Here is a 13,333-nt window from a genome sequence, read left to right on the forward strand (position 1 = left end):
CATAAGAAGTTTGAAATCATAGTGGTTATCTCAAAGGGTGCGACTATCAACTGGTCGTCCGTTCTATTCTCAACCTTCACCATGATGGTGGCGATGCCAAATAAGCAGAGTGTGAGTTTCTCTGTCCAACTTAGTAGGTTCTTGAGCACCTGCTGGCGTCATTAGGTAAAGGCGCCAACATCCATGTCAATAGGGTTATGACCTGCAACACTATTGGCAACTGCATTATTAGGATGAAGGAAATTAAGGAAAACAAGTCCAAATCATCCGTCCAACAGTCGAGTGGTCAGTTGACCACTCTATCCAAGCACTTTGCTGCCTCTCCTCATCAAACCCCAACAAAGAGGATAAAGTTGCAGATGCATGAGTCATGAATCGCAAGTTCTAATAGCTAGAGGCGTGCCTCTGTTGGAGAAACCGCTAAGGTTGCCTCCGTTGTGAAAAAGGATAGACCGGAGGAAACTTCCTCTATAGAGTTACCTTTGTTGGATATCTCTGTTTTGAACCAAACCGAAGAACCAACATCTATTGAGCCTACTCGACAGATTTTTGTTATGTGTATTGTAGAGGCCACTCCCAAGGTAACCTCCGAATCTGTTTTAGCCGTAATGCCTACTTAAGTTCCCGTTGTGGAACCGATTACCGAACCAACTACTGTGTTAGTTGGTGATAATATTGAAGAAAGTCCTGCGGGGGATATTGATATATCTCATGCAACACCAGCGGCTGTTGAGGCTGCTGGTCAAGATGTTGAACCAACAGATGACAACAATTTCTATTGCCAAGGAATCGGCTGCTACCCCTTCTATAGAGTAGGCGAATGCCCCTCAACCTAAAGTTGATGCTCCAAAGGCAGTCGTTCCCATTTCTGACGCCTCTCTAGCTGCCATCAGAAAACCTATTCAATATGTACATGGAATTGTCTTCAGGGAACCTGCCCCTGTTTTCAAGCCTATCGAAATTGCAGGTAAGGGTAAAGGACCCTTGGTCGTTGTCCCCGACCTTCTTTCAGAAGTTAAGTAGTCTCTCGAACTCATCCTTCAAGAGGTTGAGTATGTTGCTTTAGAGAGGCTTGAAATATTCGATAAGTGTAGCAGTATAAGGCTCCATAAGAGGTTCAATGAAGTCATCCAAGGTGACAATCTGATTGAGCAGTGGGAGTCGCTGCTCAGTATGGAGAAATCTACCATCGCTTGGACCTGCACCAAATCTGTGCATGAAGCTATCAAGAGAAGAGAGCTGGTAGAAACAATAGCTAGAGGACGTGCTTTGTTTCTGATTCTTCTTCAAAGGGAGACAAATTACAATCCCATGGAGATAACAACATAAGTATATGGCAAAGTTAACAACCGTCTACAGTCAATCTTAGACTCCTATAGTTCAACGACCCTGTTCTTTATTCAAGGCACAGAGTCATCCAAGATTGAAGAACTTCAAAAGGAGGCATCTTTGGCTGAGCTTAACAGCTTAAATGCCAAGGAGAAACTGTCGTTTGTTGATAAATTGCAGCCTCCTTCTCTAAAGAAGTAGCTTTCTTTTCTTGCTGCCGAGAAGACGTCTGTTAAGGAGAAATGTCTTCTAGTTCTTCTTTTTACTGAGCAAAAGCTACCCCTGGTTGAAGAGAAGGCGCCTCTTCATACTACTGAGCATCATCTCCCATTAGGTGAATAACAACTCTCGTCTGCTACTAAGGAGCCCTCCCCTGCTAATGAATAGCACTCTATCCCTACTTCCAAGAAAGCATCCTCTACAGCTGCTGAGCAGCCTTCTTCATCTTCTGCGTCTGAGAAGTAATCTTCTCAAGTCGTCGTGAAGATCTCATCAGACAAGTAGACGTCTAAAGATAGGCTCTCCTTCCTTAAATCCAAACAATCTGTATCCCTGAAATCCAAATGATCTACTCCTTCATCCTGGAAATCCCTTCCTGTAGTATCCGTCAGATCTAAATAAGTGACGGGATTTCTCAAGGATCTGCGCGAAGAAATTAAAGGAGCAGATTGCGAGTCTCGAGCAATAGTCAATAGACCCCGAGCCTCATCTTCTAAAATATCCTGAGTAGTCTACTATTCATGTAAGTCTTCATTCCTCCCCTCTTCGCACAATTCTAACTGTTTCTCATCTTGAGTCCTCAATTCCATCTTCCCTTGAGAAGTCCTCTCAAGGAACGAAAGATCTCCACAACTTCATTATCAATGCTCTTGCGCCTATATAGTAGAGCATCAATACAATATTTAATAAGTTGGAGATTCCAAAGAAGAGAACTGTTTCAAACTCGAAGGCAACTGCAGATCTAGCCCTAGTGCAAGAAAATGTTATTAAAGATATATCGAGGACTTTGGTTGAAATGTCGATAATCAGGAATCAGTTGACCAAGATACAATCTACTTTGCTCCAGAACCACTTCGATCATCATAATCAGACATCTTCAATTTTGGAATCCTTCGGTCTTCAGTTTCTCGAAATATCTAATTCTTTCAAAGTAGTAGATGCTGAGTGCATTGATGTTGCCAGTGAAGCTCCCAATCGCGTTGACGATATTAGTGTTGTAGTAAAACGCATTGAAGTTGTTGAAGATGATGTTGACAATCTTAAAAAGGGGGAAGGAAGCAATCGAGGGGGAAGGGATGGCTGTGGTCGGGGAAGTCGAACAAGGAGGAAGCTAGACCAAGGAAGAGGTCGTGGAATTGGTCGAGGATGGGAAAGTCTTCTCTTTGGCGACAAAAACGAAGGCCTCCATGATTAATAAGGGGGAATCTCAAACTTTGTATATTATATGTATTTCATATTAATATAAATATATTATTTACCTTTTAATTTCTTGTTTATAACTTAGTTTAACATCATCAAAAAGGGGAAATTTTTATATTAAGTTAAATAAAGAAAAATGAAAATGAATTAAAAGTGAAGTAATTAATTAAGGAGAAATGCATTTAATTGATTAAAATGAACTTAGGTGAATAAAAATACGTTTAATCAATACGACATACTTTTAATGATGTGTTCGTGAACAAAACTAAGTTGTGTAAATGTTTATGCGCAGGTACAGATCAAGTAGCACAAGAAGATGTCTCTCTTCATCAGACTTCTTGGGATAAAGAAGCGCAAACAGACGTCTCTTTTTATCAGACTTCTTGGGCTGAAGAAGCGCGAGCAGACGTCTCTCTTCATCAGACGTGGTGGTCAGAAGAAGCGTGAGCAGATGTCTCTCTTCAGCAGACATCTTGCTTCAGCAGTAGTCTAAAGAAGCGCGAGCAGACGTCTTGCTTCAGTAGTAGTTTAAAGAAGCGAAGCAGAGTCCTTGCTTTAGCAGCCGTTTGAAGAAGCGTCCGTCTATCTGCATAACTCATCAGCATAGTGAATAATAGTGTCTGTTATCAGCAGTCTGCCAAGTCAGCTTAATACGACAAATGTACAACTGTCACGTACTCAATTATTCCACTAGCATGGGTTGTACCTTCTAGTACACCACGTTCTACCGAATATTCTGTAGTATAATTCGGTACGCCACAATTCAACGAATATATTCTTACATACGATCTCATACACCTGGCATACATCCATCAGAAAGATGACATGTTTCCAAGACTCAGATTCAACCGTTGCTACGCTTCAATATAAAAGAGCAATAGAGTACAACCGCGAATCTCTCTTCTCCAATCCAAAATTCTTACTTACTCTCTCTAAGTGCATTCTGAAAAATCACTACGTAAAGATAAGAGATAATTATTGTACTACCTTAGTATATTTTTAGTATTGTAAGTTCAACATAACGTTGTCTGTTAATAGAGTAATAACTAGGAGTTCAGAAATAGACAACTATTAAGACTTATGTTCTGATCGGGTTTGTGCATTCGTTATACAAATCAAAGCCTTCTAGTGAAAATCTTTCAGGAAACAGAAGAAAGAGTGACGTATGAGTTTTATCTCCAAACATCCATAAAACTCTTGTGTTATTTCATTTATGCATATTCAAGTCTTGTATACGCCGCTTCAAATCTAGTAAGCAATTCCGCACTTGAGTCTGTTCAAGAGCTTGCGACAATTTGTAAAGAATAGAAACATATTTTAATCTCTAACAGGATTACAATCAAATTGAAAGTGATAATTTACACAACAATATTCAATCCCCCCTTCTATTGTTTTTATCGATCCTAATAGTAGACGATGAAAGTTCGTCTTGGGTCTAATCGGTATTTTTGTTTCAATTGATTGTTGGACTTGAAAAATAAGACACTTAGTTTGTGACAAACAAAAGTTAAGATTATTTTGACATAATATAGAGTTATTCATTCTAGTTTCCACATATGTCAATGAGTATAAACAAAGATTAAGAAGAGTTGTTGAATGTCTCTCATCATTGAAACAACTTATTTACCTAAATTTACTTGGTGTTATAAACTCTATGATTTTTTCCTATAAGGGCTTTTGAGCAGAATTAAAGGTATAATGATTTATCTCGTGAATGACTCGAGCAATGAAGATTGATGTGTGCCTCATAACCTTTTGATGGCGTGATATACGTGATGATGGAGATTATTCTTTTTCTAAGGGATCTTGAGTGGAAGTGGAGGTACGGAAAATTGTCTCATCAATGGCTCAAGCAAACGTGAAGATTGAAGTGTTGAACACACTTATTTCTTGATGGCTTGACTTTTTTCAATATGGAGATTAATAGGTACGGCTCGTGTATTTCTTACGGGACGTGAAATTCGTCAAGTTGGAGATTGTTGAATTTGTAATTTATTTATCACATCTCAATAAGTGTGTTATTCGCCCATGGTGGAGATTGTTGGGTTTTGGGCCCAATATGGCTTTATTCCTTTATTGAGCTTAAGAGTAGTAATTTAGTCTTTTGTCATTTGATGTACTCCTATAAATAGAGACATTATAACCTGGAGTTACTTGCACCATTATTCCATGAAAACCGAATAGAATGGAAAATTCCTCGAGGATGTAGGCATTGTTGGCCGAACCTTGATATATCTTGTGTTTTGTTATTATTCTTTACCATTTATATTTATATCTTCTTTTTATCATGTGTTTAAATTAATTTTTTCTCAACAGTGACTTCCACCATTTTTATTTCCATTCACTTTTAATAAAAGCATCCATGTCTTAGTTTAATGTCAACTATTTAACTTGTTCATTTTTTCATTTGTAAAATTTATTTTAGTTAAATTAAGGTAGAAAATATGTGGGTGCACCACCCATCCAATGTCCAAATGTGTTGCTAACATTTAATGGAGTTGTCATCATAGAGATGGTTTTAAATTTAATGTTAATACATAATTTGGTATTCAATCTAATATATATTGTGTATATTTTATTATTTAGAAGGTTATTTTCACAATATTTTTACTCGTCTCTTTTAAAATTATGGTTAACTAATTTTATTGTATAGTTGAAGTGACAAATAATTTGAAATGTTATTTATGGGTTAATTATTTTGACATTTCATTACTTTCTTGAAGATTATACCGTGTAACTCCTCATGATCCACTCTTAAGAACAATTCTGACATTTCAAATCATATTACTTTGTAATTAACCCAAAAATCAAATTCTTCAACAAGTATTTAATATGAGATATTATTTTAATAAGTACTCAATATTATTATTTAGATAATATGATAGATATGATACAAAAACAAATTGATATATGTATGTTGTCTTTCTTCGTCTATCGTTTAAATTATGTTTCTTTTTAAAAAAAGTTTTTCGTTTTCTCGTGAAAAGGATCTTTGAAATATTTGTTTATCCATTTGAATGACCCCTCTTTTAAGGCGGTCTATGTGATCCGAAATTGACCGGTCTCATCTTTTACCTATTCGTTCGAGTGTTCCACCCGAGGTGGGGACGCAGTGAAGGATTTAAATGGTAGACTCGACTTGTACACTGTTTATTAGAAAAGACTTTTTACTTGAGAATTTATGTTATAGAACTCATTGTCTTAACTTGCTTTCGAATCTCTTAAAAAATATAGATATGAAGACTATAAATGTAGGATGTTATCATATCTTAGAGATGAGGGACCAAAGTGGAGTTTTATAGCATAAACTTTTTGGTTGGTTCGTACATGTTTTGATTAGTACGTGTAGAAATGTAGTAATCTAATTGAATTTAAGAGACACCAATTTGTTTACTTCACTAAAAACTAAAGGAAAAAAATTAAAGTATTCTCGTAGTAAGGGTCTAGTTCTTGGTTACGTATTAAGAAAGAGTCGTAGTGATATGTCCTTTACGCCTATCCAAAAGGACGGTCGCTATTCGAATGTAGATGGCCGTTTCATTTTGTGAAGGTTTGTTACACATACATTCCGAGTTCAAAATTCATTTACTTGTGAATATCCTAACTTCGTGTCTAAACTAAGGGATTAACCACATTTCTAACTCAAAGATAACTCTAAGCTTCCATCAGGTTTAGACAGTTTAATATCAAGCCATTGAGTTTTCTTGCTTCATTATACATATCTTTTGTCTATTTAAATATTTAACATATTCATTGTTTAGAGATGACTCCAAATGTCCGTTAGATTTTGGACAAAATATGATATGTCGAATTCTTGAATACATCATGGGCTGATGTGAACATCAATGTGAATTCGTTGATTTGCATGATGTTTGTTTGTTGATTCAAACTGTGAATCCTTTGGAAAAAATGAGTTCACGAGTATATAAAAATGAGGATTGGAGTCAATTGGAGCCCCGCTTATAACACAACAAAAATCAAGATTTTTTTTAAAAAAATTGAATTTTTCCAAAAATAAATGTTTTTTTTTAGTTCTTATCATCTGAATTAAATTTGTAGGAGTGCGCTGAGTTTGGACTTTTTGGAATTGTGAAACTATAGCCATGGCATTGTGAAAATGAGTGTTTTTCCAAACGTGCTATGAAATATTTGCAAAATTTTGTGGAGGTCTAAAATAATTTTATGAATCCACTATAGAAATTTCATAATTTTCCGAGATGTAGAACTCAAAATATGAGCACTCAAAGTTTACCAAACGGGTCTTAAAAATTTTGGAAAAATATTTTGTTAGTAAAAGAATATTTTTGACAATCCTTGAATTTTTAGTATTTTTCTAAAATGATTTAGAGGCTCCAATATAAGAATCAAGGTTGTTTTGTGTAAAAAGGAACGATAGAAGGGGTTAGTAATTTCCAAAAGGTTGAAATTTGAACTTTCTACCAAAAATTGAACTTGAATAAAGTTTGAGGGTCAAACTAGACGTGAACAAGTAGTTCAATAGTCAAAATATTTTGGAATTATTAAAAGCAATTCGAAATTGGAAGTTTGGGGTCAAAGTTGGACGTTGAAAGAGTACAGGAATCTAATTTTACAAATGGAAAATGTTGAGGGGTCGAAGTATTATGAATTATTACATTAATTCAACATAATATATTCAAGTTTATTTTAAAAGGTTCAAAGAGATTAGGGTCAATTTCAATACACCTCAAGACTTCAGGAACTCAAACAACAAATTTTAGAAAGTTGCAAGGGTTGTTTGTCGTCTTATGTCCGTTGTTTTCCTCCTTTCCTCGGTTTCTAAGTTAGTAGTTATTCTTGATGTCGTGATAGACTAGACCTTCCACAAACCTAGAATAAGATTTGAATTTTAAAAGAACTCCTCTCAGACGTTTCCTCCGGTGATGAATGTTGAAGTAATCGGAAATGCCGATAGAGATATAGAATCGAGGCTAGTCTTGACCTAGCCTCCTCCTAGAGTAGACACTTAACTTCTAACATAATATCTATAAGTTAATGTTCACCAATCAATTTAGCAAGCAATAAAGTATTCCAAATTGATAGCCCTTCAATTAATGAATGTAACATCGATATCATATTGTTACAAAGGAGTTGAGACTTACCTGAAAGAAAAGGTGAAGAAGAATAATCATGTATCGAAACTAAAGTCATAGGAGAAGACATGTTCTCGCCGAAAATTACTTGGACTATTCTTCTTTTTGTTTTTGGGATCTCAAATGTGGCTCTCTTAATAAATTTTCACTTGTATTTCACAAAATGGCCAGCCGTGTCCAAAAGTTCCTTCAATTGTGAAGAGATTCTCCTTATATACCCAAGCAAGGGGTAACTTTGGAATATTTTAATTATGGAAACCGGTAACATATTCAAGAAGTTGAACCGACCTTCCTTAGTCCTCAAATGAGATTTGGACGAATTGTACTTGTAGGTAACTAGTATACTTGACTTCTCCAACTTGAATCAATTCAAATGGTGAAGTATAGACTAAGTTAAACATTTTTTAAGTTAATCCCTTTTCCAAGTTCCCTGTTTCAGCCTTTTTGTTTCAACTGAGACTTCTTAGGACAATATCTTTTGACTCAGATCCCCATTAAGGTTGAGCTCGAAATCATGAAAATGTATTTGAGTTAGCTATAACTTTCGTCTTATCCATGATGTCTAAAATAAGCCGGGAGTCTATTCTATGCTCGATGTATTGTCGTTGGCCCATAAATGAATAGTCTAGATTATATGCTACGTAGCATGTGTTATAGATCGAGAACTGATTGTTATTTATTGTCAATAGAAATTTAAATCAAAGATCTTTTTAATGGTAGCTCATTTGTACTAAATGGTTGAGTAGATATAAAAAGGAACGATACAAGGCTTAGAAATTTCCAAAATGTTGAAATTTGAACTTTATAGCTAAAAGTGAACGAAAACAAAGTTTGAGGGTTGAATTGGATGTGAACAAGTAGTCCAAGGGTCAAAATATTTCGAAATAATTAAAAGTAATTCGAAATTGGAAGTTTGGAGTTGAAATTGGACATTAAAAGAGTTCAAAAATTGATTTGCACCAATGAAAAATGTTGAAGGGCCGAATTATTATAAATTATTAAATTAATTTAGCATAATAAGTTCATGCGTATTTTAAAAGGTTCAAAGAGTTGAGGGTCAATTTGAACACATCTCAAGACTTCAGGAATTCATAAACAACAAATTTTGGAAAGCTGCAAGGGTTGTTCATCGTCTTCTGTCCGTCGTCTTCCTCCTTTCGACGGTTTCAGAGATAATAGTTGCACAACGGGAGTCGATTGGACATCCTCTGCTCGAAGTCACTCTGGAATCACCTGGCCTTTTTTTCGACGTCTATTGCTTGTCTTGTTGTAGGAGAAATCTCAAAAGAAAAGTAGAGACTTCCTACTTTATTGCAGTAGATGTATGAGGATCCTTGGCCAGAAGGGACTTGGAGATGATGTCGTTAAGTAGCGCGAACTCAACTTTTAGGCAGGAGCTCTTCCCGTGAGATTCAACAGGAAGGAGATGCCCATCGAAAGAGTTGTCTGAGAAGACGAGTTTCATCTTATACAGAATTTCATCGGAGGAGGAAGGGAACTCAGATATCCCTTCCGATGGAAGCTTGAAGAAAAAAGAGTGAATGTTTCATCACTGAGATAGATACTTTTACGGTTTTACCGTCAATAGATGCACGGATTAACTTATTGTTAAATAATCCTGCAGTCTCGAAAAATTCACGAACCACCTGTTAATGAAAGATGCAATGAATGTCCAGAAACTTCTTCACCCCAGAATTTTCAAGAGATTTAAACATAGTGACCATTTCTGGAATCACTAGTGAAGAGACCGATGCTTCCGATATGGTGTTTGAGAACTTGGGATTCAGACTAATTAGAGACACAAGAATTTTTCTTATAGAGAGAATGCGAAGATTCACAAGAGATATTAAATTTCCTCGAATATGATCGTTACTTTTATAGATAGAAACTGACGCACGACTATTAAAGATCATTGAGTAGATAAACCGTCAAATATGTGAAAACATGTTCCCAAGAGACTCATCATTTAAAAATTCAGCATTTAAACATGATCATAAAAGTTTATCATTAATAATAAGGCGTGAAGTAGAGGGTCGTCATAAATTTTAGTCATATTTTTAAAATTGAGAGATACATGTCTTAAATGTCTTAAAGTTATTAGAAAAACGAATATCTTCGTCTAACAAAACTCGTAAAGAAACCCTAGGTAGAATTTTCGGATCCTTGATTTTCAATCAAGGAGAGTGAAGAATAATAGGACAACTATGAGAAACTAATGTTTCTAATTAAAATAAACTTAATATTTATTAAATTTAAAATAATATAAATTTAAAATTCTTAATTTTCTTTTCTTTGAATAATATAATTAAATTTAAAATAAAATATTTAAAAATTATCAATTATTCTTTTCTCTTTATTTATATATATATATATATATATATATATATATATATATATATATATATATATATATATATATATATATATATAATTTAAAATTTGAACATCACGGTGGTAGGAAATAATGCTATTTTGAACATTTACAGCATATATTATTTAAATATTATATATAATTTAAAATTATTATTATATTAAAATAATTTATTATATTAAAAACTAATATAATAATTGTTGTCAATCTCAAGTCACTAAAAAAAACTAATTTTAAACTGAATGGTAATTCATATGAAAAGTTCCCTAGTCGAAATTTGTGGGACAACTTAAATGGATTTGCTATAATAATTAATTGTCATTAATAAGGTACTAAAAATTTAATTTTTAACCACATTGTACCTTATGAGAAAGACTAAAACATATTGTATTAATATGAACTTATCCCATTTATAAATTATTCAAATAAATCTATATTGAATAATTGTACAACTCTTTTTCTTGTAATAATTTAAAATGAACAAATTAATTCAGCCCATATGAAAATAGAATTTAGCACATTTTATTAAAATGTCCGTTACCTATTTATTAAAACATCATTAGGAAATGATATTACAACACTTTAAGAAATAATTTTGAATAAAATCAGTTACATGTACCCATTCATAAAAAAAGCTAGCCTTTATTGTAGTTGAGAAGATGTGTGTCTTCACTATCATATTATAACTTATTACTTATTAAATTTTGTTCACTAATTATTAATGTTTTGGGCATGCCACTTTAATATTGTTTGGTACCAGCTCCACTGATAGCAGAGTCCAACCAAACGCAGTATGCTTGCAAATACAACCTCTACAAATGCCATTATAGAGGATCTTTGAGGAGACCATCCAACACAACCTACACCCAACATCCATCCCTCGAAGTTACAAAAAACGTTGAATTTTGCAGATTTTATACCATCCAACGAAATCTTGGCAACTTCAACGGATTCCATTGCACTCGAGGAAGCCGCAATCATACTAGTCAGAACTGGCCTCGTTTTATTCTCTGCATATCATTAATTCAAATGACACAACTCAAAAGAAACCAAATAGCAATCTTGGATTATATTTGATTTCGTAATTACTTACCTTCTACTAAACCAGGTGTATCCGTGTCTGGAGGATATATGAGCGTTATATGAATGTTATAAGCAATAAGTTCTTGTTGCAATGCTTCTGCCATGCCTCTTAAACCAAATTTACTTGCAGAATAAGCACTGTAACCATATATGCCTACCTGTTGTATGTTTCAAATTTAGTTGACTTCACAAACAGAAATATGAGCATTAAAGATGTATTCAAATAACATCTCTATTGATTAATCAATGACAGCAATATTGAGGCCTTATTCAGTTTTTCTTTATTCAAACTTGTATATAATTAAACATTATTTCATCATCTATCTTATTAATCACAATTCTTATTTAAAAAATTTCCGTACGATGCACACGGGTTGTACTTGTTTTGTTTGGTTGTAAGTTCGAAACCTATAAATAACATTTTTAAATTTATTTTTAACCGTTTTAAGTTTATGGGCGGGTCAACTCACAATCCGACTCAAGTATCCATTTACTCTCACATAAATATCCAAATTAACCACAACTCTCGACCCGGCAATCCGAACACTTTAAAAATTAAGCATCATTATATATATAGATCCTTATTTAATTTTGAAATATATTTTTAGTTATTTAAAAAAATATATTTTATCATTTTATATTACCTTCAAATTTTTTCTAAAAAACAAAATTACTCATTTTCTCAAAATCACAAGAATCAAGATTATTTAAATAATCTAAAATTTATTGAAATAAATCCAAATAGAACACGCCCTATATTGTCTTTGATTGTTGTTTGTATTAATAGAATTAGTTCGACAGTTTCTAATCGAAATTGAATCCTTAAAAAGAGAGTTTGAGGACGAATAAGAAGTGAAGAAGAAATCAACAAAAGATAGAAATTAATCAAGCAAAGCTATACAACCTGACCAACTTGTGATGACATAATTGCAATCGAGGTTGGTCTTTTATCCTTTCGAGCTTTCATTCCAGGTAAAACCGTCTTGATAAGATGAAACGTACCGATTAGATTAACATCGATAATGAACTTAACCTCTTCTAAATCCTGATTCAGCAGTTCTCGTGCCACAAAAGATCCTTGGTTGCAAACTAGCACGTCAATAGGTCCAGCCTCGTCTATGGCTTTCATCACAGCCTCCAAATCGCGAACGTCGGCACTGAAGATGGAGACGTCGATACCAGTGGCTAGACGGATTGAATCCTTGGCGTCTTCGAGTTTTTTCTGGTTGCGAGCAAGAATGGAGACTCGCGCCCCTTCTATGGCAGCCCGTTTGGCCAGCTCAAGGCCAATGCCACTAGATCCTCCGGTGATGAATACATGACGACCCTTGATTGGGACCTTCAAAGAGTGGGGACGAACAATTAGAGATAGGAAGAAGATGAGGGAAAGGGGGAGAAGGAGGATGAGAGAAAAGGACAATAACATTAATGCGTCTTCCATTGATGAATGCTAAGATTGGCAAGGGCAAGTAAATTTATAATGTGAAGTACTTTCAAAACATCTATTTTAGCCATGACAAATAATAAATACTGAAAAGTAGTTCATAAATAGGTCTAGTTATTTTGAGAATAATTTTAAATAAACTACTATTAAATCTATAGAGAAATGATAGAGGGAGCTACTGAAGGCAATGACTCTTCCAGCTAGGAGTGTTCAATATTTGTTCTGAATCGAATATTCAACCGAATTCGAATTTAATTTTCGATTTTCAAATCGAATTTCAAATCAATTTGAATTCAAATACAGTTTACGAATTGGTTTTCGAGTTTGAGTTTTAACTCGAAAACCAAATCGAAAACCGAATTTATTTTTTATTATTTATTTTTTCAAACTTAGTTTAAGAAAAAATTCAAAATAATCAATTTTCTCCATCGCAAGCACGCCTAAAGATAATCTCTGAAGAAGACCACGAAAGATATCTAATGGAAGGAGTCTATCAAAATTGGAGACTCCTTAGAATGTAACAAACGAAGGGAGCCTGTAGCGCGTTTATTCTCATTTTTGTCCTAGTTTTTTCTC

The 13,333-nt window shown here is 34.2% G+C and overlaps 1 protein-coding gene across 1 annotated transcript; it reads right to left on the reverse strand.

Moving 5' to 3' along the window:
* Window positions 1–10,768: 10,768 nt before the first annotated feature.
* LOC124936556 (3-dehydrosphinganine reductase TSC10A-like) lies at window positions 10,769–12,813 on the reverse strand. Its single transcript, XM_047477061.1, has 3 exons — window positions 12,218–12,813; window positions 11,324–11,471; window positions 10,769–11,240 (listed from the first exon to the last, which is right to left on the reverse strand). Exons 1-3 carry the CDS (start codon window positions 12,752–12,754, stop codon window positions 10,942–10,944), a joined length of 984 nt encoding a protein of 327 aa, XP_047333017.1. The 5' UTR covers window positions 12,755–12,813; the 3' UTR covers window positions 10,769–10,941.
* Between the last annotated feature and the right edge of the window lie 520 nt (window positions 12,814–13,333).

Source organism: Impatiens glandulifera, chromosome 4 (assembly GCF_907164915.1).
Source record: "Impatiens glandulifera chromosome 4, dImpGla2.1, whole genome shotgun sequence".
Taxonomy (NCBI): domain Eukaryota; kingdom Viridiplantae; phylum Streptophyta; class Magnoliopsida; order Ericales; family Balsaminaceae; genus Impatiens; species Impatiens glandulifera.

Excerpts from the sequence above, each read along its gene's own strand:
- LOC124936556 (XM_047477061.1), bottom strand. The coding sequence starts at position 12,754 with ATGGAAGACGCATTAATGTTATTGTCCTTTTCTCTCATCCTCCTTCTC. Across the intron at positions 11,472-12,217 it reads TGTCATCACAAGTTGGTCAG|GTAGGCATATATGGTTACAG; the intron begins GTTGTATAGCTT and ends AACATACAACAG. Across the intron at positions 11,241-11,323 it reads TACACCTGGTTTAGTAGAAG|AGAATAAAACGAGGCCAGTT; the intron begins GTAAGTAATTAC and ends AATGATATGCAG.